Here is a 25,805-nt window from a genome sequence, read left to right as displayed (position 1 = left end):
GGGGGGGCCATGGCAAGTAGGCAGATGTGAAAGCGGCCATGACAGCACAGAGTCACCAGTATTAGGCAGGCCCTGCAGGAGGGGCCGCGGCTGCTCCACCTAGTTCCGCTGGGCCCCCACAAGCACAGGGCCCAGAGCAATTGCCCTGATTCGCTCCCCCCACCCCAGGACAGCTCTGACTCCATGTCACACGCAGTTAGATCCCAAACTACTCCAATAGTAAGACTTAGTTCTTTATAGCAAGTAGTTGTTTATATAAGTTCCTATAAAGTGTTCTTTCCACACAAGTATCATCCAGATTTCCCTCATCTTGGGGGATACCGGGAACTCACTTCTTGCTTCAGGCACAAGTTACAGTGCTCAGCCAATATGTATGATGTGAGAGGGTTAATACAGGACTCCTTCCCTTCAGCTTATTGCAGCAATCATCTTGGCAGCTGCACAGCATGCACAGTTTCTCCAAGCACGCTGCTTTTCCAGTGGAGACACCAGCTTACCTGCTTAAAACACAAACTGATTTTGGGTGGCTGATTCTGGGGAGGAAATGTGTTCGTCATATGTGAGAAAACATGGTATTTAACAGATTAATATTTGGTCTAGTTTTCCACTTTCCATATTACATTGTTATTTCCACATTTAGAAAGAAAAAGTTTTAAATAAATAAATAATAGTTGAAAAACATCCCAAGCTGGTAGCACTGTATACTGATGACCCTAAGTGCAACACAATCAAAACTCAAGCCTATTTAGATGCTGAGACAATGGGCCATGCTGGAGCTTCAAAATGGCAGAGCACTTCTGCTGGCACCTTTCAGTGATTAACTCTTTTAGAACTTTCATAATTGAAAATTGGGGTTTTAACAGTCTGAATAATTTGTGTGTTAGAGACAGGCCTAGTGTGGGAATGCTGGGCTGCTAAACCAGGCTGCATCCAAATGAATCACCAGTTGGATGCACCTTCTACTCCAGGCTTGCTCTTTCAGTACCAGAAGTTGACACTGGTTTCATATGAAATAACCTCCTTAAAACTTCTTCTGTTATTATTTAATAGCAAGACAATAAAACCTCACTGTATGAATTTCAGCTTCTGTGAAATGTGTTTTTTTCCTCCAAGTGGGGGACAATTCATATACAGTTCTATCCTGCAAGGTGCTAAGCACTCTGCCTCTGATCCAGGAAAGTACTTACACAGGAGATCCAGGAACCTACTGCACTAGGGGTGCCTATACTAGAGGTGCCAACACATTCTGATTAGACCGTGCCGGAGCTGAGTCGAGTGCTGGAGCGTTCTAATTAAAATGCTCCAGCATGCTGCAGCCTCTCATGTTTCAAATGGCAGCAGGGGTGCTTGAAATAAAGCTCACTGAATGAGCTTTAGTTAAAACACCTCCAGAGCCATTTTGAAGCACAGGGCATTGAATACATGAGATGCTGCAGCGCTTTAATTAGAGCAGCTCCCAAGAAGCTGCTCTAATTAAAATAGCCCCACCCCAGAGCACTTATATGCACTCAGTGTTCCCAAGATCCAGGTTAAGCATGTGCTTATGCATTTTTCTGTCTTTGTAGCAGAGACAATGCCTATTGAAACCAAATTTTCAACCAAACTGCTAAAAACTGAAAGCCAATCTCCACTGACATATTTAGATATTTGGGGATGACCTGCATACTATAATCATGCACAAAATGAAATCCTGCCCCACCCATAGCAATTATATCAAGGTATGAGAAAGAGGAACAGAAACACCAAGTAAGAGTACGCAAAGATATTTGGGGAGGTTAGGAGGAGGTTAGATCAGGTTAAAAATCACCCTCCTATCTAAGGTAAGTCAGGATGGGGGAGCTACTAGGGGAACTTGATGAGATCGAGGGAACTAGCAGGGTCCATGGGGGTTGGAGGGAATCACTGGGCGTGGGGGTTGGCAGGATCAGAGAGGCTCTCTGATCTTGCCAAACTTGCCTGGATTCCACCCTCCCCCCCAACACCATCAAACTGCTCCTGATCCTGCAAACTGGTCCTGCTTACAGGGCTGGTTTTGCTGGCTTTCACCAGCCCTGGGAGCCTGATTGAAGTAAGTCGGGGTGGAGGGAGAGGTAGGCAAATCGGGAGGGTGGCACAATTAAGAGGGCTGGCAAATCTGTGGGGGGAAGGCTAGCAGGAAGGGGGGCTCTCTACCCTCCCTCCCCCCCCCAGGACCAGGTGATTTTTTTTAATTTAACCCCTGACATCCCCCAACCTCACACAAACCACCCCTCCCTGGTAGACCAACCCTCCCCGCCCACACACAGATCCCATCTACCGCTGCCCCCACTCCAATTTACTTCCACTGGCTCCTAGCACGAGAAAGCACTGGTAAAACTGGCACTAGGAGTAGCTTGCAGGATTGTGGGGTTGGCAGGTTTAGAAGGACTGGTTGGTCCATGCAGGGGGTGGGGAGGGGTCCATCTCAGGGTGGGGGGGAAGGGATGGAAAAAGCACAACCTTGGGTCAGTAGCTAGACTTTGCCAGCCCTAGGGCTACATTGGGAACTGTACAGAATTTGAGTTAGATCGGTCTTATCAGACCTGATCTAAGTTAAACCATCTCCAAAGTACAGTTAACTGAGATCAGGTCAGGTATTTTTAGACCAATCTGACTTACCTGAACTTCTGTACTGTTCACACTTAGATTGACCTAATTAGGAATTCAAGTGTAAGGTCCACACCTGGGAGAACCAGGCTAGATTGGCTGGCTATTTGTAACACATTCTAATCTTCCCCTAACCATCCCAAACGTTTATACCTAGCCTAAGTGAAATGTGAGGCAGCTGATCCTGAGTAAGGAATATAGGATCAGTTCCCTTAATTTTAGAAGATTGTATGGTAATATTAGTAAAATGCCCCAAGTCAAATGTTCTTCAGCATTTTTTAAACCGACCATAACTACACAAAATATCAAAACCTCTTTAGAGCTCCTGTTCTATCACCATATGAGGTAAAAGCACATTTGAGTCTATGAATATAATTAGACTTGGTGTTTCCCTGACAACCTATTTAATTTCATTTAAGGTGTAAAAATTATATCATCTTCTGGTAAGACATCAATGCGTAAGCCAAGGAAAAAGTGCCTTGCAGGTGATAAGAATTAATATGCAGGAAAATTAGGAGATCCTTAAGGTTGCTTGCTAGAAGCAAATTAATAAAGCCTGAGGGAATGTGTAGAGAGCAGGTGGAGGGATTACAGCTAGCATGCTGAGTTTCAGCTAAAATGAATTCATACGATGAGGCTTTTCTTAAAAACTAGGCATATTTACCTGGGAATTGCCTACGTTAATATATCACATATATTACTTTTGTAGAGCAGTCAGTCTTTTAGGACTCAAGGCACCTGCTCAGAAAATGCCAGCTTTTATTCATTTTTTGAATACTGAAAAATAACACAGTAATTCTTCTACTGCAAAGAACTCAGAGGCTAGGTACAGAGAGTCAAAAAGCCCAAGCCTGAGTTGATTCAATCTTTGCAGGTTAGGCTAACCTCTGTAAGTTGAACCAGTATACAAGTGAATAAATATTCACTTTTGATTCTGAAAATGCTGCTGCATGTCTGCAGTGGCTCAGGCTAGAAGCTGAGGGGCGCTAAAGTGAGTTGTCCCTTCTTTTCAGCAGCAGTCACAATGCTGAAGGGAAGGTGGGGGGGGAGGGGGAGAAAAGGAGAGGGAGTGGAGAGGAGAGTGTGGGTGGGTTCGTGGTCAGGCCCTAGTAAGCCATTGAGTGGGATCAGGAAGGGGTTTAAATCCCCACCCTGGCCTGCAGGTACCCCAGTCAGGTTTGTTCCCGAGCGGGATGTGGCCAGACACTGGCCAGGGCAGCACCTCAGGCAAAGCGGGGCAGGGACGGGGACTAAACTCCCATTTCCCCTCTTTCCCATGGGCACAGGGACCCCAGCTGGGGTCTGCCTGGATTTCCACCCCACTGGCTGCTCGTGAGGGATGAGTCCTTTGTGCATACATGCCCAGGCCAGCTCAGAGGTACCAGTGGGCCCAAAGCCCAGCAGCTGCCTGTTGTTGGATCTCCTGTGCCTGAAGCAGCTGCTGTGCCCCCTGCACAGTGCTTGCTCATCTGCAGCTGCCACAAGACAGAAATGAGCAGGTACTGTGAAGGGGATGTGGCAGCAGCTGCAGGCACACAAGCCCTGGGCACAAGGAACAAGGAGCAGTCCAGGTGCACAGCTACTGTGGCCCCAGTCCGAGCGGCAGCCAGCTGGGAAGGGCCCTGCCCCTGTGGCCCAGCTCAGTACCACAGCCCCAGCCCCGGGTGAGCTTGATGGATGGTGGGCCCATGCCAGCCAGCATCTGGCCATGTCAACAACACCCCTGATGCTGGAGTGGTGAGGGGACAGGGGAACCTGACAGGGGCTGCTCCACCGCAGCCAGGCAGCTCTCAACTGCAATCCCCTGGGGAGAGAGGGGAGGGAGAGGAAATAAACCCCTACCCTGCCATTTGCTGTAGGAGGCCATGCCAGCCAGGGTCTGACCACATCCCTGCCCTTGCTCCAGCTAGGGAGCAGAGGAGAGGGGCCAGCCCTTCTCTCTGGAGCAGACAGGATAGCCCAGCCCAGGGCTGAAAAGCATACTGGGATGCTTTGAACGAGAAAGGGGTCTGGGACAGAAGTTCCATAAACCGATTTGACACTAATCAGTTAGGTCTGATACTACATTCAACCAGGTTTATCTTAACCAGTTTTGCCCACTTTGAAACTGGTTTATGTGCACTACATTTCTGTTCTTATACAGGTTTAAACTAGTTTCAGATCACTTAAACCAGTCTGTGCAACTTTTGTCCCTACCCAGAAAGACCACAGCAGGTCAGAATGGTTTTGATAGTATGAATTCCAATTTGAAAACTCTGGTTTATCATGTGAATTATGTGTAGCATTTGCACACGCAACAGTGCTAATATTGCATGGCACCCTGTACCAACCTTAAAAGGATCCCACTGAACCCCATGGTGCTGCAGCACCCTGGTTGAGAATCGCTACTTTAAAGGCGTGTGATAACTGCAAAATGACAACCAAAACTAGCATAGTAGGGGTGGAGTGTAGTTGTAGCTGTGATGGTCCAGGAAATGTCGAAGAGGGGAGGAGTTTTTCATGGTACAGGCAGTCCTCAACTTACAACTGTTCCAGTTATGACAAATGGCACTTACAACCTCTGTAAATTATGACAGTTTCGAGGTTCTGACAGGGTTTCGACTTTACAACGCTGGACACAGCTGCCTCTAGCTGCTAAGTCTGTTGTGGTGAGGTGTGTGGGGGGGGGGGGGGGGGGGGGGGGGGGGGGCAGATCAATGCCCCTGCAGTGAGGGAGGGATTGGGGCTGGAACAGGAGCTGCCCCTAGGGTGGGGGCACGTGGGGAGGGGGTGGGGCAGCTCCCACTGCTGCGCACTGCTGCTCTAAGAGGGCATGGCAGGGCATGTGCCCCTGGGTCTGTATGGGGCAGGCAGCGCTGGGGCTGTGAAAGGCTGTACTCTGGGACGGCAGCAGAAGATGCTGGGAGTGGACACTATGCCCTCCTGCTGCTTACCCAGCTGGGGCGGGGTGGGGCAAAGCCACTGCACTGCTTCTGGACAAGTGGCATGCAGCGGCTGAAGCCACCCTGGCCTCCCTGCGCCTCCCAGCCTTGCCCCACCCCAGCTGGGCAAGTGGTGGCAGGGTATGGAGGGAAAGTGTGCCCCTGGATCTGCGGGCTGCACTCTGGGTGGACGGCATGAGCTACAGCAAATCTTAGGGTGGCTGCAGCCCGCCCCCCATAGCCTCCACTCTGCTGCCCACCCCACTCTGATCCAGGGACACACTCCCCTCCCCCCCCCATGCACTGCAAGTGTTGCCACTGCCATTCACCTAGCTGGGGCGGGGTGGAGCGAAGCCACAGTTTGTCCAGGAGGTGCAGAGAGGCCAGGGAAGCTCCAGCTGCTGCATGCTGCTTTTCTGTAGGCAACACAATGGCTCTGCCCTGCTCTGGTTGGGTGAGCGGCAAGAGGGCATAACCCCCACTCCCAGTGCCTTCTGCCACCCACCTGAAGCACAGCCCAGTGTAGCCCTGGCCCCGCAGATTCGGGGGCACATGCCCCCCACCCATCCCCTCCCGAACCAGTAGTGGGAGCTGTGACGAGAGCCACCGGACAAGCTGCCAGGCAAGCAGCTCTTGGACTGGTAGCCTGCAGCAGTGGGAGCCACCCACCCTGTCCCCATACCCCCCCACCCTGGCTGGGCCACCTTTGTCCCAGTCCATCTTAGCCCCAGCCCAAATCCCCTCCCTCACTGCAGGGACATTGATCTGCCCCCCTCCCCCAACAGACTTACCAGCTAGAGGCAGCTGTGCTGAGCATGGTAAAGGAACCCATTCCCCATTTATAAAACATTGTTCCTATGGGAAAATCTGCCCTAGTTACAATGTTTCAACTTAAAACATGGTTTTCAGGAACCGATTGCATCCTAAGTTTGAGGACTGCCTGTATCTTTTACTGGAGCAGCCATATAGTTGGGAGAAATGCTGGTCAATCTTTCAAGCATAAAATGCCCTTTTTCTGAAAGCTTATCTAATATCTCTTCTGACTCTATAGTTGGTCCAGTAAGAGATATTGCAAACCCCCTTGTATATGTTAACAATACTGTCAGGATAAAAATATTTTGTTTTCTTTTCCATATTAAAGGGAACTCCTTACATAATTAAAAACCAAAATAAAAATGACAAAAAAACTTTCAAATTTATCTTCATGTCATTATTGATGCTGGAGAGAGTCACTTTGCAACCACTTATCAATGATGATAAACTAGCTACTTTCTAGCGATCAGATTTTAGCACAATATTACAATCTGGTTTTGGCAAACATAGCAAAAGATGTTATGTTTTCCTTTTACGAAACAAGTTGCATAAGATATTTTAATAAATCAGGAGGAGGAGGAGCAATACCACATTTTCTTCTTCTTTTTCTTTAGTTTAATAAACAGAACAACTCTTTTCTGTGTTACTACTATATAATAGAACTGCAAGAGAAAGCAGTCCCCTGACTTTCTACCTATACTAGTTCTTGTATTTTTAAAAACAAAACAAAACAAAACAGTGCCTCGCTTTATTCTGCTACCTTAGACAGGGAGACCCCTTATCCTGTTTTGCTCATGTTCAGCTTATGCTCCTCCTTTGCCTCAACTGAATTTCTTGTATTAATTCAGCAGGGCACAACAGAACACTTGCAACTTGTGCTGAAATTCCTACTGTGTGCTTTTCACTCTGCATTCTCACTGAAACCACAGACTGAAGTCAATGAGAAGGTCTTGCTGTCCAGTTGTAAGAAGCCCAAAACAACCACACCATATGCATACAAGAGTGAGTACAAAGGGCAGCTCAGTCTCCAGACCTGACTTAAATTTCAGTCCTGATTTACTCCTGCCTGAGTCATATTTTACACCATGATAGAACCAACTGATTTCAGTGGAGATACTCCTGATTTACATCAGTGTAAGTGAGAAGAAAATCAGGCACCAGTTTCTATGAGATGGGCCCTCATATGTTAAAAAGTGACTCTGATCCTACCACATCGTTTCACATAATCCGCTAAACAAGTTTTGGAGAGGGATGATTCTCAGTCTGCCAGCCCTAGGCCAACCTAAAGCTGAAAGGCTCACTAGTCCATTACCAATCCCCTGGAGCCCTCCAACCCCCACCTTTAACATAGTTTTGATCTCTGTAACACTTTAACTACTCTTGTGGTCTCTTCTCCTACTAGAAAATGGTCATGATTAAATGCATCAATATTCATTTCCTGTTTCCTAGCCTGGAAACATAAAGTATCAATTATGTGGACAGACAACGTTAATTCACATTGATCATTCAAAATCTCAACCCCACAGTTTCTACAGGTCACCATTGAAGAGGCTATGCTCTAGCCTTAATTTTTTTCTTTTTTTTTTTTTTTTTTTTAAATAATTCTGATTTTCTAATTACTTTTCTAAAACAGGTAAATAAAAGACTTGTTCCTCTGATATTTAATGAGCTATTAACAGCCAGCTGTATGTTCACATCTGTGTAAATATTTGACATTCAAAGTTACAATTAAAAAAATATAGAAGGCTGTAAGAAGATTTCAGAGCATACATTGACATTCATTATTTGCAACATTTTTCTCCATTTTTAAAACCCACCTGATTAACCTTCAAGATTTTATTGCCATGAGGGAATTAGAAAGATGGGAGAAATTTGAGAGAGGGAATTGGACAGGGATCTGAAGACAGGCCTAAAAGGCAGGACTCACTGAGATCTTACCCTCACTTTAAAAGCAAAGCCTCTCCATGGCCTTGAGCATGTCTTTTAACCCATCTGTCCTAATCTGCAAAATGGGAAAAATAAATGCTGGATAAAAATTTCAAAAACACCAATGGGTGGAAGAATCATGTGCAAAGATGCTGCATAGGAATTAAAATCCTCTGCAGCTGATTCATTAGATGTATAGTAGGGCTTGTCAAAACTTCTCCATCAATGCCGTTTTTCTTGGAATAAAAGTCTTTTTCTTCCTAGCACTAATATACAGCAATAGCAACACAAATTGTCCAGTGAGATATCCTCCCCACTTTCCACAACATTATCTTCACTCACCTTGTCACAAAAGACCTTGATCTGGCAGTAGGCTCGGTGGATGGGTTTATTGCTGCGATTATTGTAGCTGTAAGTGTCAATTTGAATCATCAAAGGAAGACCCTTTACACCTTTTTGTGAAGAAAAATCTGTGCTCAGGCAATTCACTGTGATGAAAATCTGAAGCAGAGAGACAGAGATCAGACATTACCTTTAAAAGGCTGTACACGTGATTATTCTTCACTGGAGACTTCTGAGACCATATAAAAATGTGGCAAAATTTAAAGCAAGAGTTGTCTTTATTAAAAACATTGAGAAAGAAATATAAAGAGAGAGTTATAAACATTTTGTTATTGAATTCAACTACCATCTCAATTTTGAAAAAACTCACAGAACTGCATCTTCACTTCAGATGCAACTATTTCTTTCCAAATTCAATTTTGGCCTGTCTGACATCTCATAAGTGTTCAGCTATCAGTTTAAGTTCGACAAACAAACCAGAACTAAATTTTCCCATAGCTCTTTTTCCTTTCCACTGTCTTAAAACAACTGTCCTCCTTGTTTTTCACTCCCCTGAGTTACATCTTTGACTTCTCTAGGTCTTCATATGCTAGTTGTATCTTCACCTCGCCAAATCTTTCTGCATAACATCTCCAAGATCTGACCTCCCCTATTCATCCACACTACTAATACTGGCTTAGGCTATCATCATCTTCCATTTCCATTTGACAACATCCTTTTTTCTGCTTTTGACAAATCATATTTTGCCATGTGTAACAGGGGGGACAATGCTCCCAGGGCCCGGTCATAGTACCGGCCTACCCACCTGTCTAGGGCAATCTGCAAGTCTCGTCTGCCATGCCCTGTTGTTAAAATACTGGTTGTAACAACGTGGGAGGCTGCCCATTTAAGACCCCAATGCATAGAGGTATACACACAACCCTGACCTTCCCTTATCATGTCCCATGCCTCACAGATGGCATCCCTGAATTGTTCTTTACTCCAGCTTGTGGCTGGGTCAAACTCAGCTCCTTGCTAGTTCTCATGCATTCGTCCTTTCACTCCACCCCATCGGGCCTCATTCATACTGCCCTGTCTCACTGGGGCCTCTTCCACTCTCCCTTCTCTCACCAGGCCTCTTACGTGCTGCCCCTCACTGAGCCACACCCAACCTGTCCTGCTCCCTTAAACGACTGCGTAAGCCATCAGGCTTGCCTACTTGCACTCCTTGGCTTGCTGGCACGCAGCCTCTTGGGCCCACTCACAACCTTCACCTGAACGGTGACCAGCCAATTTGCCTTGCCCTGGGCAGAACTCTGACCCAAGCCCCTCTCTGGATAACTCGTCATTCTCGCCCCCTCATTAGGGCTGACTACTCGCCCCTTCCATCCACAATTCACATTGAGCTGCATCACTCAGTCTTGGGCCCAACTACAGCCTCAGGCATGCAAAGATCAACCTTGGTCTCACTGCCCCCTTCTGGAGTTTACACTCATGCCCTCACCCTAGGGCCTGCCTCTCACCACCCCTTCCTTCTCTGGGGCCTTACTGCTACTACTGCTGCTGGCTCAGGCCTGAGCTAAAATGGAGGTTGCTCAGCCCTCTCCTCCAATCACATGGCCTGGCTTCCAGCCATGTAACTTTCTCATTAAGGCTGGCCCACACCTGCCAGTTGCCCTTAAATCTTGATCTTGCCCTTAAAGTGGCAGACACCTAAAGGTGCTCTGCCACACACCTTCCCCCTTAAAATGGCTGCCATTGGGGGTCTCTCCCCGCTGCTTACCATGTAGTAGGGCTATGCGAAGCTTCGGTCCCCGATTCCATTTAGTGAAGATTTTGTCCAATTTAAGGGCTGCATCTCCAAATCCGAATTGAAATCAGGAGACCCTTTAATCTCTCCAAATTGAATCTGAATGCTCTGAATCAATTTGGAAAGATTCAAAAAGATTTGGTGATTCAGACATGAACATAGCTTTAAATGGTTTTTCTATATACCTCAAAGTACCAGGCAGCTCATCAATGCTACAATGCCGGGGCAGATGAAGCATCCCAGAGGAGCACAGGGGGCTCCCCAGCAGACCTGGAAATGGAGCAGAAGCCCTTCTGGTCCACTTCTGGGTCCACCAGGGAGTGCACAGGGGGGCCCCCTGCCCCCTCCCCAGCTTGGCGGCTGGTGTCTCCTGGGTCTGAGGGGCACCCAGGGTCCCCCTGCAGCCGATCACCAAGCCAGGGGGTAACAGGGCCTGCATGGTCTCCAGCAGACCCACTTCCGGGTTTGCTGCCAAGCGCACGGGGGGGTCCCCCTGCACTCCTGTAGGATGCTCCATCTGCCCCAGCATTGCAGCATTAACGAGCTATGCCTGGTACCCTGAGCTATGTAGAAAAAACATTTAAAGCAGCGCATGTCTGAATCGCCGATTCTCTGAATCAGCATTGAATCTTCAGATTTGGATTTGGCCGAACTGAATCAGGGACAGTGATCCGAATCAACTAATCGAATCACTGTCCCCAGTTAGGGCCGAATCCGAATCAAATATGGCCCATTTCACACACCCTTACCATGCAGGCTTCTCACTAAGTGGCAAGCACCCCAATGGTGCTCCGTTACACCATGTCACGAATGCTACTTTAAAGATCATTTTCCTAGTTCATCACTTTTGCTTCTCTTTTGGTATCCCTTCCCTGGTTGCCTTTCTCTACTGCTCCATACATAAATGACTTGCTATTCCTTTCACAGCCTTCCATAGCCTATTCCCACACATTTGTTAAATGTTCAAAAAAGCACCTTTGCATTTTTTTCTCATTCGGTTTCACATATGCAAAGCTACTTCTTCATGTTCAAGTTCCTTAAAACATTTCTTTGCTAAGAAGCATACCAACTTTGACAACACTCGGGCTATTCGTGTCCTGTGACCACTGCCCATTGTGCTTTGCAGTAGTGGTCTCATTGCTTCTTGGTGCTCTGTATCAATTTGCCTATCTCTTGCCTTATATGTATTATGTAAGCTTTTTGGGGCTAGGCAGTCTTTTTGTTGTATGTTTGCACAGCACCTGATACCGTGCTGTCCCAGATGATGATTATACTTCCTCCAGAATAATAATACAAAAAACAAATGATTATTGTTGCTATGAAATGGTGATTTCTTCCATTCCAGGATTCAGCACATGGGATTTTGGTGATGGAAATGTAATACTAAACTTCACTTTTCTCACTGACATATATAATATAATGATTATATAATGATCCTTTTCCCCTTAGTGCACAGGATTCAGTCCTACTGAAAAAAAAATACATGCCCATGGAACACACAACCAAAGAAAACTGGCAGTACAAACTGTGACGAACAAGTCTCAGGGTAAAAAGGAGAGACTTAGTGGTAGAAGAAATCCCCAGGGTCCTGTAAAAATTCAGAAGTCAGAAAATTGAACAGGTTCCCACTTCTCCACAAATGCAAGACTTTTTTTTAAATAGGAAGTGTTTTCCTAAAGTCCTATTGCTACCTACCACCCCTGTGATAAGTTACACCCACAATAAAGGAGTGCTGCTGGAGTGATGGGGGAGGGGTGTTTCACTCTGAAGTTAAAGTTACAGTCAGGTATTTTACGATGGAGTTGGCACAGCCTGTTTGCCTGATTGAGCTAATGGCATAGCAGCTTTTCTGCACCTGATTGTATCAGACTGCTGCATTTACAAATGAAATAGTTGAAGTTTAACTGAAGTGAGGGGAGGGAGTCAGGGAAGGGCCCAGGCTGAAACTCTGATTTTGAAGCTGATAGTGTTATTCTGTTTCACATTGCAGCTCAGCCTATCTAGCTCCAGGGCCTGACTGTGGACATGGTGTAAGTTCTTGGAAACATGGAGGGCTTACTCTCATTTACCTTCATTCTCCTTTAGGCTGCTCTAGCAGTGTCTCAAAGTAACCAGAGATATAGGGCAGTGCAAAGACAGCTTAGCATACATGAAAATATGGTCTATAATTTTTGCTCAGATGAGAGGTTAAAAAAAAAAAAAAAGCATTGTCATATCTTATACAATTGCATATACTACTATGCATTGCCTTTTCTAACCCCCAGAAATGTAGAGCATAATATGAGATATCAGAGAAAACAGGCTCAATCAACTGCAACATTATTTCATTTTTCTGTAACATTAAAAGTCTTAATTGAGTGATAACAAATTATTCAACATGAATAATAGAGGGACATTATAAAATTCAATATCCAGCCCTGGATCCTGTAACGTATTGTGATCTTTTAAAATAGAAATAATTTTACTTTCATGCAATATGCATGAAAATTAGGACACTTCTATTATCTTTAACACCATATCATTTGTACCATGTGGAGAGAACAGATGGATTGGAATAAACACAGATCATTGATTTTCACAAGAGTTTTTACCTCTGCACGCTTTTCTATTAGCTTCCTTTTAAAGCAAAGGTATGTTTTATAAAGATAAAAAACCCTAGTAAACAGAATACAGATATGGGGTCCTCAAGGAACATATATATTTTCTTGAAATTGATTTTAATTTCTTATTTTGAATCACTGAAGACATTGGCATGCTCCTTGCATTTATCTCTGAAAGACTTCTCTGATCAGACAATTGAGTGCTCAGGAGCCCTTTTATTATTACACAGCATAGTGCTGATTTTCATTAAGTTTTGACTCTGGCAAGCTCCTCTAGATTGGATGCCAGTGAGATAGCAGGGTGAGTGAGGGCCTGCCCACCTCCTTTGCTCCCCCAGCAGAAGTGTTCTTTTGAAATGCATTGCTAACAGATGTCTTTTCTGTCACATATTTTTAAATGAAAAATCACAAGCTAAAACTATAGCACAGGCTCCCATTTGTGCTGTTATTAACAATTAATTCCATTTCTAGCTTTGACCTTATGTTCTTAAATTGCACCTTGCAACATCCCACACAAACTGCTACTTGCATTATAGGCAGACAAGCTTGGGTTTCAGTCCGAGGAGAAAAATTAACAAAATGAAGAAAAAAAAAAGAAAACTACTGAGCATCTATTGCTCACCTGGACTGTTGACCTTAATGTTTTCCTTCTCTCTTATTGCTTCTTATATTGTTGCTTTCTTGTCTGTTTTTTGCTCTACATAAAAATTTAGCACGGGCCATAATGTACTTTATGTGGCATATTTCTGAATTCAAAGAGACCCATGTAACCTAGTGGAGATTCTCCCTCACCTCCTTAAATCAAGAATCACAACATTCACCCCCCTAAGGCAATGAGGGAGGAATGTGGCCTGCTCTGAAGATCAGCAATTTTCACTTACCCTTTCATGTGGGGCTTATTTTTCCCTGTATAACCCTCACCTCTCAGGCCACTGGCAGACATTAAAATAACAGTGCGATAGAGATCTGAGGAATGTTATGTCCCGTTCCAAACATTGTGCATCCTGCCTTGCCATGCATGCATAGCAAGACATGCAGTGTTTGGGATGGGACATAAAATTCCCCAGATCCCAAACTGCATGACTGCTAGGGCTGAACTGTGACCTGGGGCTGCCCCCAACACAATTCTATGGATTGAGCAACAGGATGCTAATACCTGGGCCCTGGGGCTGTCCCATGCTCAACTGAGTATTGAGATTGGGCAGTGGGTAGCCCAATGCCTAAAAACCACATGTGCAAGCCTTGTGCTTGCAGCTGGGTGGTTTAAAAGCCTAGAGTACTGGAAGCCTGAACCTGAAGAGCCTTTCTCTGATCTTGTGTCCCTGCACTCTAGGCTTTTAAACATCCCATATGCAACATGTGCTGCATTTAAGAGTTGCAGGATGCTGGGAGCCCAAGACCAGAGAGTCTCTCCCCAGGTTCCTCTGCCCTGGGCTTTTCAGCACTACGCATGAAACCCAGCTGGGATGCAAGTAGAGTTTTTAGACTCGGGTCCATTTTTTTTATTTTATTTTTTTTCAAATTCTGATGTGGAACATGGGACAGCCTCTGGTCCCAGTTGGAGACCAGAGCTGCCCCCAACCCAGTCCCAGAGATTAGGCAGAGGGTGGTTATGTCCCAGGTCCTGGGGTTGCTACATGCCCCATCCTGATGCTTAGCTGAGCACTGGGATAGGGCAAGGCACAGCCTTCAGTCCCAGTTCAGCTGACTGTCAGCATCAAGACCATGGCAGCCCTGGGACTGGGACACATTCATATAAACCAGCCCCCAAAATGTTCTAGATTATATGTGGAACATTTTTGTGGTTGGTTTGCCATTTTGTGGTACTATAAATTGACTGAATGTGACATGATTGGACCTCTACTGTATTTTACTAGCAGAAAGACCCTGAGTTTTTACCTTTAGTGCAGAAAAGACTTGTCAGGATTAGATACATTTTAAAGCAATAAGAAAATTATGACCTTTCATTACTCTGCTTTTCTGCTCATTTGAACCAGCAGAAAATCCAGGACACTTTGATAATAAAGAATGAGGAACATTTAATGACTGACAACGTTACAAAACTGACGTAAGATAAAAATAACTCTCTCTTTTGGGGAAATCTTTATCTCCTCGTGGGGAGGAGTCCTGTTTTATGCCGCTGTTATTACGAGGATTTCATATGTTTGTTAAACACTGAAGCATAATTAGAGCTGTACAAATGAAAAACACAGTTACCTGCCTTGAGAGACAGGCATGGCTCAACAATTCATTTCTTCTTTAGCATTTAATCCAGCCTACATGACTCCTACCTCAATCTCCTGGCTTATACACTTTAAAGGTCTGCAGTTATGAAACCTATAAATATAAGCCTTTTATTACTGTTTGCATTTCTTGCTCTCACCACCTTACAAAGAGCCGCTAAAAGTTTTTATGATGCAAAGTTAGACACTGTTCAACCATTTCTCTCTAGATTGCTAACATGTGAGATCTATACCCCTTGACTGTTCTTTAGAGAAATTAATGGCCTTCTGCTGAATCACTTCATTCTTTGTGACCACAGAGAGTTAAGATATTTGTGTCTTTCTTGGGGAAAGTAAAAACAATCCCATCATTCCTTTTATATATATATAAATAAAATAGCAGCTTTACAGTTTCTCCTGCCATCCATTATCTTATAAATCCCATACAAAGGTAAGACCTTTGTTTTAGTTCAATGCCAATGTCTCCAGCAAATGTTTGCACTTCTCATTTGAAGCTTCCTTTATCCGCACCACACCCAAACAGCTACATAAAAATACCATTTGCTTTGAATCCCAGCTGCATACTTACTGAACCATTTGTATACCCTGAAATTTCAACATCACTTGCTACCACAAGTTATTTTAACTCTCCCTTTACACACATGGGATGATTTATTAAACCTGGCTCTGAGCCTAATACCACATAAATTCTGGTACCAGTACTCAGATTATTGTCTATTCCTTCTAGCTCTATTTTTTTAAAGTATATAAATAACATTTTTCTCCTTAATAAACTATAATCCGATGTAGTTTAGTAAGGAAAGGAATAGTTAAGGACATCATAAATCTTAGCTTGCTCACATATTAAAACAAAACTTATTATTCAAATTGATTTTAACAAACATGCATCATCACAATGCAAACAAGGTTAATTCTGACCCATATGTTGCTGGGGTCAGAGTTGTTTTTGTTATCATCTTGATTTTACAGCTATGACCAATTGTACCATAGTTGAATTAGAAGATCAAATTCTACTGAGAGACAAGAAGTTGATTTCAGCACATGCCTTTAGCGCAGTCACAGACTTGTGTATGAGATACTTTTTACAGTCAGACAGCTACTCTAGGCTTATACTTATTTCTCTCAACTACCTCTGCAAATATTAAGTGAGAAACCACCTAATTATCCTTGTCTTAAATATACATTATCTATACATAAAAGTAAATGAGGGGCTGAAAGGAAGGTAACACTTTTTTTATACTGTCTAGCAGAGTACTCTTAATACATACAGTGTCATTCCTCTGAGGATCCCAAAAATTAGTTTAGTATGGTTGAAAATCCCTTCCTCCGATTCTCCTATATCCTATATTTAACTAAAAAATTCCATGGTACTCAATAAGCTTCAGTATGACTAGTCTTCTGTCACACAACTGGATCCATAGTCTACTAAAGACAGTGGACACTCTCCCACTTTGTTCAATGTATTGGGTTCATAATTTTTCTTTCCCTTCCAACATACACTGAGGAAGGTGGAGGATCAATGACTACAACAAAAGGAGGTAGCTTTACCAAAGCTGTAACTCATTTCAAGTAACCAAGGAAGCAGAAGAGGTCTCTGCCTGAATTCTTTACATACATGATAAAGCTTCTTTTAACATAAACCAAACTGAGATGCTGCCTCAGGAAGACTTAAGCAGTCTTGCCTTATAATACGCTAAATTCTGTTTCCCTTGCTCAGGCTAAATATTACTTTTCTCCTCAAGCACTTCCAATGGCAAAATACTATTCAGCTCGAGTTCTGGCATCAGAATCTGGCTTTAAAACAACAGCCCATCATCTGGATTATATGGTAATGGAGAAAGGAGAGATCTGATTTTGGAGGTAGTGCTGTCTTGATGCTGGGAAAAGCATCAGATATGATTTTAAAACAAGAAAAGAAAAGAAAACTGGAATTGCTGAAGGAGCACAAAGAATTATTTTTTTCCTCCTCCTCGGTAGAAGGCTTCAAGTAGCATCTCTGAAGCCCAAGAAACAACTCCTCTTTTAAGCATTCAGTTCGACTCAAATGAAAGAGGCCTTTGTGTTTGTGAGGTTAGTTTTAATCTTGAAATTGTGGTGAAAGGGGGGAAAACAACACTGGGGAGAAACAATGGAGTCAATTTAAAGACTATTCTTCAAAAATTTTAAGAAAGGAGAGTCTGTAATTAGGGCTTGAAGTTCTCCAGCTCCCTTGAATGAGGTAAGTACTGAGGGAAAAAAAACAGCTTTTAATTACAAGACTTCAAGTCTGTGGCTTTCAAATAACTCAGTGGGATCTTGTGAGAATTCCTATTTCTGGGCATTAGCAAATGACCAGTTCCTTTTGAAATCTTACACACACACACAAATAAGAAACCTGCTTTAAAAAAAAAAAAAAAACCAGTGAAAGCTGAGATATTCAAGTATTCACATGCTTCCAGAAGCCAGAGGTGCAGGAACCACACCAAATATTACAAGAATCAGGATAAAATTGTGAGAGTCAGTAACACTGGTTATGTGGGGCTAATGGGTTTTTAACTCCCCTTACTAAACAAATTGCTATTAGGGTTCCCTATTTTCTAGCAGCATGATGGAGACAACAGCCATGGGGCAGCCTTTTAGTGCAGCCAAAGGAGGAAAAGACCAATCAGGTAAATGGAAGTCTAGCCCATAAGAAAATTCCTCCCTCTAATAACACAAGGCTGAGAGCTGCATACATATGCAGGCTGCTTTTCTAAGTCTGCTTTGGGATAGCAAACCAGCCAGAGTCAAAACAGCCTTAGTGTAGGTCCCTGTACCTACCTCAAGGACAGCACTGGGAACAGAAGAAAGGAAGAGTTGAAGTTGCAGAGAATGAGGAGATAGCCAGCCTGTGACTTCAACAGCAAGTAGGGGGCCAATTAGCCAGAAGGAAAGGAGCAGGAAGGCCTGATACCTTGGTTAAGGGAAGACGAGATATGATGAGACTTCTAAGTTGGTGAGTAAAGCCTGTAACCAAGTGAGAAAGGTAAAGGTAAAGAACAAGGAAACGCATGACCTGGGGAGCTGAAAGGGTTCCTGCTGCCTGTTGAAAGGTAAAGTAAGGAGCAGAATGGAAGAGGGGGTGTACAAGCTCCTTTTCAAGAGATCCATGGAAGCAGGAGGAGGAGGAGCTGCAGGGGAAGAGCTAAGGTGGGCAAAATTCATTTGTAGGGGGAGCTGGGAGGAGCTGCAAGTTGTTTAATTGACATTTTGGGGGGGATCAGAAATAATTTTGGGGTGGAGAGGATGCTGGGTGTCAGAAGCATTCATTTCCAGATGGATGAGCAGTATCTAGGACCCCATCGACACACTTCAGGTGTGATCAACTACTTAATCACTAGTTAATCACCATAAGTGGTCACTAAGCCACATGTTCAATCAAGTAATGGTATGATAAAAAGGAATAAGCTACAAAGTTACTCCACAAAATATGCATAACAACTTTGTAGCTGCTTCTTATACCACCATTAATTGAATGTGTGGCTAGGGGCCCCTAGGCTGGGAGCCCCATCAACTGATTGAAGTTCCCACCTGTGTGGGGCCCATCTGCACCCCCAAGCCTGGGAGCTTCCCACTGACAGGGATCCCAGCCGCACAGGAGCATGCACCCACCCAAGGCTGGGAAATCACAGCACTTGGTCTTTCAGCTGAGGGTGCATGGTGCATTCCCACAGCTGGGAGTTCACAGCAGCTGAGGTCTCCCAGCTGTGGGGCTGAATGGACAGCACCTGCAGCTTGGAGCTCCATCAACTGAGGGGGCTCCCAGATGCAGGAGCTTGCTTCTTGCCATTTGAGGGGGGAGTCCGAGATTGGGCTTGCCCTGAACCAGCAGTAAGGTGTGATAGGATCTGATTTGCGATCCTACAATCACGCTTCCTGCCATGCATGTTTAAAGATATGCTTATTGCATTTTGTTTCTCTATAATTTGAATTAAATACACAATTCACTAATAAAATGTCAGGATTCGAATTCAATTTAAAAGGAGGCAGGATAGTGACAGTCAAGTCTGTCATCATTGAATGTCACCTGCTGCAAGTATAACCTCAGTGTAATAGGGATATATTGGTGAGCTTTGTTATGAGTGTAATTCATCTTCTGGATTTGTTGACCTTATGGTATACTTGAATGCTGGTGATATTTAACATGAAGCTGGTTCCTGTTATCCAGTGAGACTTGAGATCATTCACTAGTTATTATTTCTGAAAAGCCTGCAGTACCAATACTGATTTTACAATGTACTTTTTCCTGGTTAGTATAAGGTCAGAGAACACAAGCTTGTTTTAACCAGCTATTTTTCACTGCATCTGTACCAACTTAATGCAATGATTTGGATACTGATACAAAAATAAGAAAAACCTGGAAATTATCAATTTAAATCTAGCTAAACATTAATAGGTGGGAGTTAGATTGCTATGGACAGCCAGCTAGTTTCTACAAAGCCCTCAGTTCTGTGTGATGAACTATATCTCCATAACTAAATTATGAGAGTTAAAATTGTTCAAGGAATCTGGACCATTCTTATCTAGAATAGCTGCAAGGGAACTGCATTTTTAACTGAATGGGAAAATACGTGAAATCACCTAGGCAACAAAAAATAAAATTTACCAGTTCTAGTTTGATACTTAGCTCCAGCCACAACATCAATATATACAACCCCATTGAAAACAATGACACAAGTCACTGACAGCATCATTTGGCTCGCATAATATTTACTGTTGATGATGATGAAGAAGAAGAAGAAAGGAAGAGTTCAGCTTGGATCGCATTTGTCACCTTATATATTTGAATCTTAACACACACACTTTATAAAATTGACCTATTCAAATAGAAACCATTGAAAGGCAATAAATATGGAACCCACTACACTATTTTGCAATGTACTTCCAATGATTAATCTCCCTTTATTAGAGCAGGAACCTGGCTCAGTTTGAAACTCTTGCCCAAGAGCTTTATTTCAGTGGGCCCCTGTTTTCATACACCAGGGGTGGGCAATTATTTTGGGCAGAGGGCCGCATGGGTAGACCCACCCCTTGACAGTTGCCCCGCCCCCTAGTTGCCATCTTGTGACTGGAAGTCCCATCTCCTAACCCCTGATCTTTGCCCTCCCCTTGCCCCTGGAAGGACTACTTTCAACAAGAGGTTTTGCTATCTCAGAACCAGAAAAATACCAAATTATATTCTAAAACTCGAACATCTACAACTTTTATTAATTTTATTTCAAAATATATTTTTGTCCTGATTTACATTTGTTTATGTCATGCACATAGAGATGATTTCACAATAGTAATGAAGTCTTATTCTTGGTCTATTGTGGAAGGGTGGAGGCATGGGGGGGTATAGGTTTGTGGGAGTCTGTGCATGTGTGGGTATGTGGGGGAGGGTAGCTGTGGGGTGAGGGAGCATGTGGGTGTGTGTGTGTGGATATGTGGGGTATAAGTAGGTGTGGGGTTTGTGGGGGGACTGTAGGGGGGGAGGGCAGCTGGGATTTGCATGTATAGCAATGAAAGAGGAGTGTGGGTGCATGTATATGGTGGGGGGGTGTGAGACTTGCTCTATGAACTCACTCACTCACTGCCCACGCATGTGCGCACACACACACGCTGTCCCTCCCTTATTGCTCTCTCTCTCTCCCCTGCTCCTGCCCTCATTGCACAGATGCATGCGCATTCACACACACACACACACCCTCCTGCTCCTAGCCCTGGGGTACTGGTGCAGGCCCCATGCTTCCGCAATCTGGCCATGCAGCCAGGAGTTATGTGGTGCAGGAGCATCTGGCTGGTGGGCAGGGATGCACTGAAAGCAGTGTCAGGTGAGGGAGAGTGGGAGCAAGCAGGCATGTGAGAGCAGTGACAGCTGGGCAGGAGCTCAGGGCCCATGCCAGTGTCCCAGGACCCACGCTGGCAGGGCCCAGAGTGGGCGACAAGAGTGTGGGGTCCCATCCAGCGGCGGCTGTATGGAGCCGGGCAGTCTCCCTTCTCTCCCTGCTGGCACAGCCCAGACTGGCTCCACAGACCCTTTCCAGCCCACACCCCATGCTCCTGTCACCCCACTCTGAGCACCAGAGTGGCCCCAGGAGACCAGTGCGGCCCCACACTCCCACCCAGCTGTCACTGCATTCCCATGCACCCACTCACTGCCACTCCCCCCACCCCACACTTTCCTGCCTGTCACTGCAGCGCTCTGGCACCACATGGTCCCTGCTGCATGGCTGTGACCACAGGACTCAGCATGAGGCAGCCTGTACCCAAGGACTGGGGTGATATCCCATGATCCTCCCATGTTCTTACCTGAATTTCCCTCTCCAGTGCAGGGACGCAGGAACAGCCTGACACTCCTAGGCCAAAGCTTCTGCTGGGCAGGGGGTTCTGGTTGGAGGGGCCTAGGGGGGCAGGGCTAGGCAGGCCTTGCTGCAGGGTCCTGCTGCCAGCTTCCTCTGGGTCCTGCTGCCCCTGGATCCTGTCATCATTGACAAGCAGCCAGGAGCAGATAAATATTAATTTTCTAAATTTTTTATGGGTCCCGCAGTCCACATAGAATGGCCTGGCAAGCTCTATTTTGCCCGCCCCGTCACATACCGTCTTGCCTTAAAGAGATTCCATAAGCATACCTCAAGTCACCTGGGCTACTTTTTAGACAATGGAATTTGCTCACTTCTGCACAATTGTCTTGTGTTAATTAAGGAAGAGAATGGGGTGGATAGGAGAGGTAGTATTTATAAATAAATGCCATTAAAAATACAATTCACTCCATGTATAACCTACCTTCGCTTCTTCATTGACATCCCAAGTAAAGGACACAGCGTTGTATGCAATTTCCTCAATATTCCCAATGGTGTTAAAACTCTCCTTGTAATCAGCTGTGGACACAACAAGTTTTAAAAAATGTTGAGAAAAATTATATATACATTTATTCTTAAAGTTCATGGATGAGTCTCCAAGTCTGCCCTTTGCCTTTTCATTCAGGTGGGGATCAGGTGTCAGGAAAACCTAGTGTTACTTATGTTTCACTGCATATGGAAAGGCAGGTTGGCACTTTAGAAACTCCCTGCTCTACCTTCTCCTTGACTTTAGCCCCTTTTTGAAGTTTCATTGTTAATACATCTAATTTAGCACACTGTGATATTCCTGCTAAGCTATACTCTTTAGTACACTGCGGGGGCATCTACAAGAGATGCTTACTAAGGAGTTGCCTAATTAGCCCCACAGTAAAGTATCACCATTTACACATGCACAGCTATTAGTCTGGAGTAAACTAATTAACTCTGCCATAGGTTAGTACTGCCTGATGCAAGTACTATCCTACAGTGGAGTTATTTACTGCACTGCAACGCATGTATAGATGGTGATTGGAGCTGGCTGGGGCACAAGGGTGCTACAATGTAGGAGCTCCCTGCCTGCCAGCCAGCCAGCCAGCCCCACATAGTTGCACCCTTATGCCCCAACCAGCCCCTCTTCAGCACATTGAGCCAGGGCACAGCAGCTTCAAGCTAGCAGGCTGATCCCTGAAACCATCTGCCAGCCAGGGCTGTACCACCCTGGCTTAATGTGCTGCAGTCCTGGATTCATGTGTAAACACTGTACCTGGGAACAATAAATTTCAAAGTGAACTGTGCTGGAGTTTATTCAGGCACATTAATTGTATGTGTAGATGTGCCCTGTGTGACCTCTATTTTTACTTGAGATTTTGTTCTTAACAAGAAATCAGTAGTTCTGCAATAGGAACAAATAAGTGTGCTCATTAACTTGGTAGTAAGAAGGAATGGCTAAAAATGGGAAGGTAAAGGTAACATTTTAAAGGAGGATTTTTAAAGATGACTGAAAAAAAACACAGAGCTGAGGAGGTCAATGAACCTTGAAGATGGCTTGTGACATCTAAGTATTACTCCTGTCATTAGCAAAACCAGCCCAGAGGAGAAAGGAACTATTCCTTCAAACATGTTTCCTTATTATCTTATAATTTTGAAAGATATGATTTAGTCAAACACAAATTGTTGAGCTTGATACAGGGATAACTAGGTAAAATTGAATGGTTTGTTCTAGGTAGGAGGTCAGATTAGATGATTTAATAGATCCTGCTGGCCTTCAACTCTGTGAACTTATGATTGATATGGACTAGAAACCCTCAAAGAGCAAGACTCACTGGTTTTGAACCCTGATGGTTGGAAAGCTGATTAAATTTTTAAAATGCTAAGAGAACAAAAGACTTATGCCATTACTCATCCTGAGAACAATTTATGGCTCATTTTTGTTTTAGAGATGTGACAATACCCAGGATATGGTCTTCCATTCTTTCAAGGAAATGGGAGTTTCGGCACAGTGTTCACTGTGGGTGCATCTACACATACAATTAATGTGACATGATAAACTCTGCAGTAGTTTGTGCCAGAGTACACCGCTCCCAGATGCAGTGTCTGTACGTGTGCCTGGGACAGCAGCATTTTGAGCTGAGGCAGAAGAGCCCCAGGCTGGGTCAGCCCCAGGCTCCAAGTAGTGGCGTTGGGCAGCAGAGGGGCTGGCTGGGCCACAAGTTTTAAAAAAGGTAATTTTACACATTTTAAAAGAAATGCCCTAACAGATTCACTGGAAGCAAATGAACTCCTGGATGTCTGAACTGTGCAGTGAAGTCAGCTTTTACCCATCTGTTGAATCAAAGGATAGATTCTAAGTTCAGGCCTATAGGCTGTAGGTATTTTACACTGCAGCCAAACTGGTAGAATGCCTTGGCCCAGATAGTTTCATTTGTACAGTTTGTTACCAACAGAAATATAGGAAACCCTTTTCACAGACATTTAAAAGTAAACACGTGCTCATTTGTTAAATGATCATGTTTTTAAAGATATGTTTATAACCAGCAAAGAAAAATAAAAATAAATTTGTGCTTCTTTTTTATTTCTTTGTGACTGAGCAGCTCACTTTATTTTGCTTACTTTGTAATTTATCTAAATAAATATAATTGTGCTTACTTTAAAATTAGATACACCATGAAAAAGAAACAAACATGAAAAAGCAGAACTTGGAAATGTCATCTTTCCTATCATTTAAGGCATGGGGTGGTAGATCTTCAACAAATGCATCTTTTTGCCCTCAAATTTAATTAGAAACAAGAAAAATGAGCCTAAATGGTTTTTAAAACATCCAAAGGAAACTGCATCCCCTCAGTTAATTGGGTTTCATTTCCTTGGGGCCCATGGTATTCTAACTTTATTGGTATTGTCGTCACCTAAAAAGTATTGACAAGGAGAAAAACAATGTATACAAGGCCTGAAATTCTAAGGTAAAGGAAAGTAGGAAAAAAACTGTATGAAGAATCTTTTTTGTTTTGTGTTTTCTGTTGTTGTTTGATAAAGCAGAAGAAACAATAACCTATTTTTTCTCTTTTCCTGGTCACCTTTAATACTTCTAGTTTCAGATTAAAAGAGACTTCAGTTTCTTCAAGAAAGCATGTCATCTCTCCATGGGACAAGTCAATCCCTTAAGGACCATAACTGAACTTTGTACAGGACAGCTGTAATTATTTAATGCAACTATCCTTATCTTCTAACTTTTGCCTGTATCTGCACTTCAAAAATATATGTTGATTTCTAGCTTTGTAGTTAAAGGGAATAATATTCTGCATCTGTACATCATGGCCTTATGCATTCCTAGTATTCCTTTTCTCAGCCTTGTTTTCTCTTTAAGAAAATAATAAACATTATTTAGGTTTTAAAAATAACAACTAGCAACTGTTGATTAATGTAAATTTGTCTAGCAAAAGCACCAGTGTTGCAAGGGTAATAACATGAGAGAGAAAAGTATGAATAATAGACATTCTCTGCTCTGAAAGGCAGAGGTGCTGTCTGGACTGAAAAAATGCATCTGGAATGCTTGAAAGTTTGCATACTGGGAAGAATTCATAATGTTCAGACTCCAGACATGGCGTAAGGCAGACATCTTCTTCCGTAAGGTAAAACAACTGGTCACAATATATGTGTGTTCAAAGAAGAAGTTACTGCTTTCCATCTCCACTGTGAATTCAGGTCATTTTTCTAAATGAAGACATTGGCATCATGATCTCATTTTTGTTTAAGAATGCAAGCAAGTAAAATTGAGAAGCATATACATCTCAAATGTGCACAAGGACACACTTTTAGTTTATGACTGAGCAAAAATACCTTGTGAAAATAATAACACATCTTGGAAAGAGGTGAACAAGAGGTCTTGTAAATATAGGTGTACTGATACATCGGTCCATATTGTATTGGTACCAATAAAAGCAAGATTAAAATTATCAGCAATCAGCTTTTTTTTGGCTCATATCACCAATAAATGCCACATGCATATGTGCAGCTGCAACATGCACGGAGCCAAAAATGCAGCCTGGCAGCTTGGAGAGTAGTGTTCAGCTGGTAAGTCTGTTGGGGGGAAGGGGCATGGTGCAGATTGAGGTCCCCACGGTGAGGGAGGAAGTGGGGCTGGGGCAGGGCAGAGCTGGTGGCTCGTCTGGGGGGCCGCTCCCACCACTGCACACATCCCCAAGGGAAACATA

The 25,805-nt window shown here is 43.9% G+C and overlaps 1 protein-coding gene across 3 annotated transcripts in view; it reads right to left on the bottom strand.

Moving 5' to 3' along the window:
• GRHL2 (grainyhead like transcription factor 2) overlaps positions 1 to 25,805 on the bottom strand; it is a 112,548-nt gene that overhangs the window by 32,054 nt on the left and 54,689 nt on the right. For all 3 annotated transcript variants that reach the window (XM_019551407.1, XM_019551416.1, XM_019551424.1), the window contains exons 8-9: positions 22,043 to 22,137; positions 8,628 to 8,786 (exon numbers count right to left, since the gene is read on the bottom strand). In XM_019551407.1, the coding sequence (XP_019406952.1) occupies positions 8,628 to 8,786; positions 22,043 to 22,137 (254 nt within the window). The remainder of the gene's footprint in view (positions 1 to 8,627; positions 8,787 to 22,042; positions 22,138 to 25,805) is intronic.

This window comes from Crocodylus porosus, unplaced genomic scaffold (genome assembly GCF_001723895.1).
Source record: "Crocodylus porosus isolate Cpor-Errol unplaced genomic scaffold, CroPor_comp1, whole genome shotgun sequence".
Taxonomy (NCBI): Eukaryota; Metazoa; Chordata; order Crocodylia; family Crocodylidae; genus Crocodylus; species Crocodylus porosus.
Note: the sequence above shows the minus strand (reverse complement) of the source record. Positions and strands in the feature narration are given on the sequence as shown.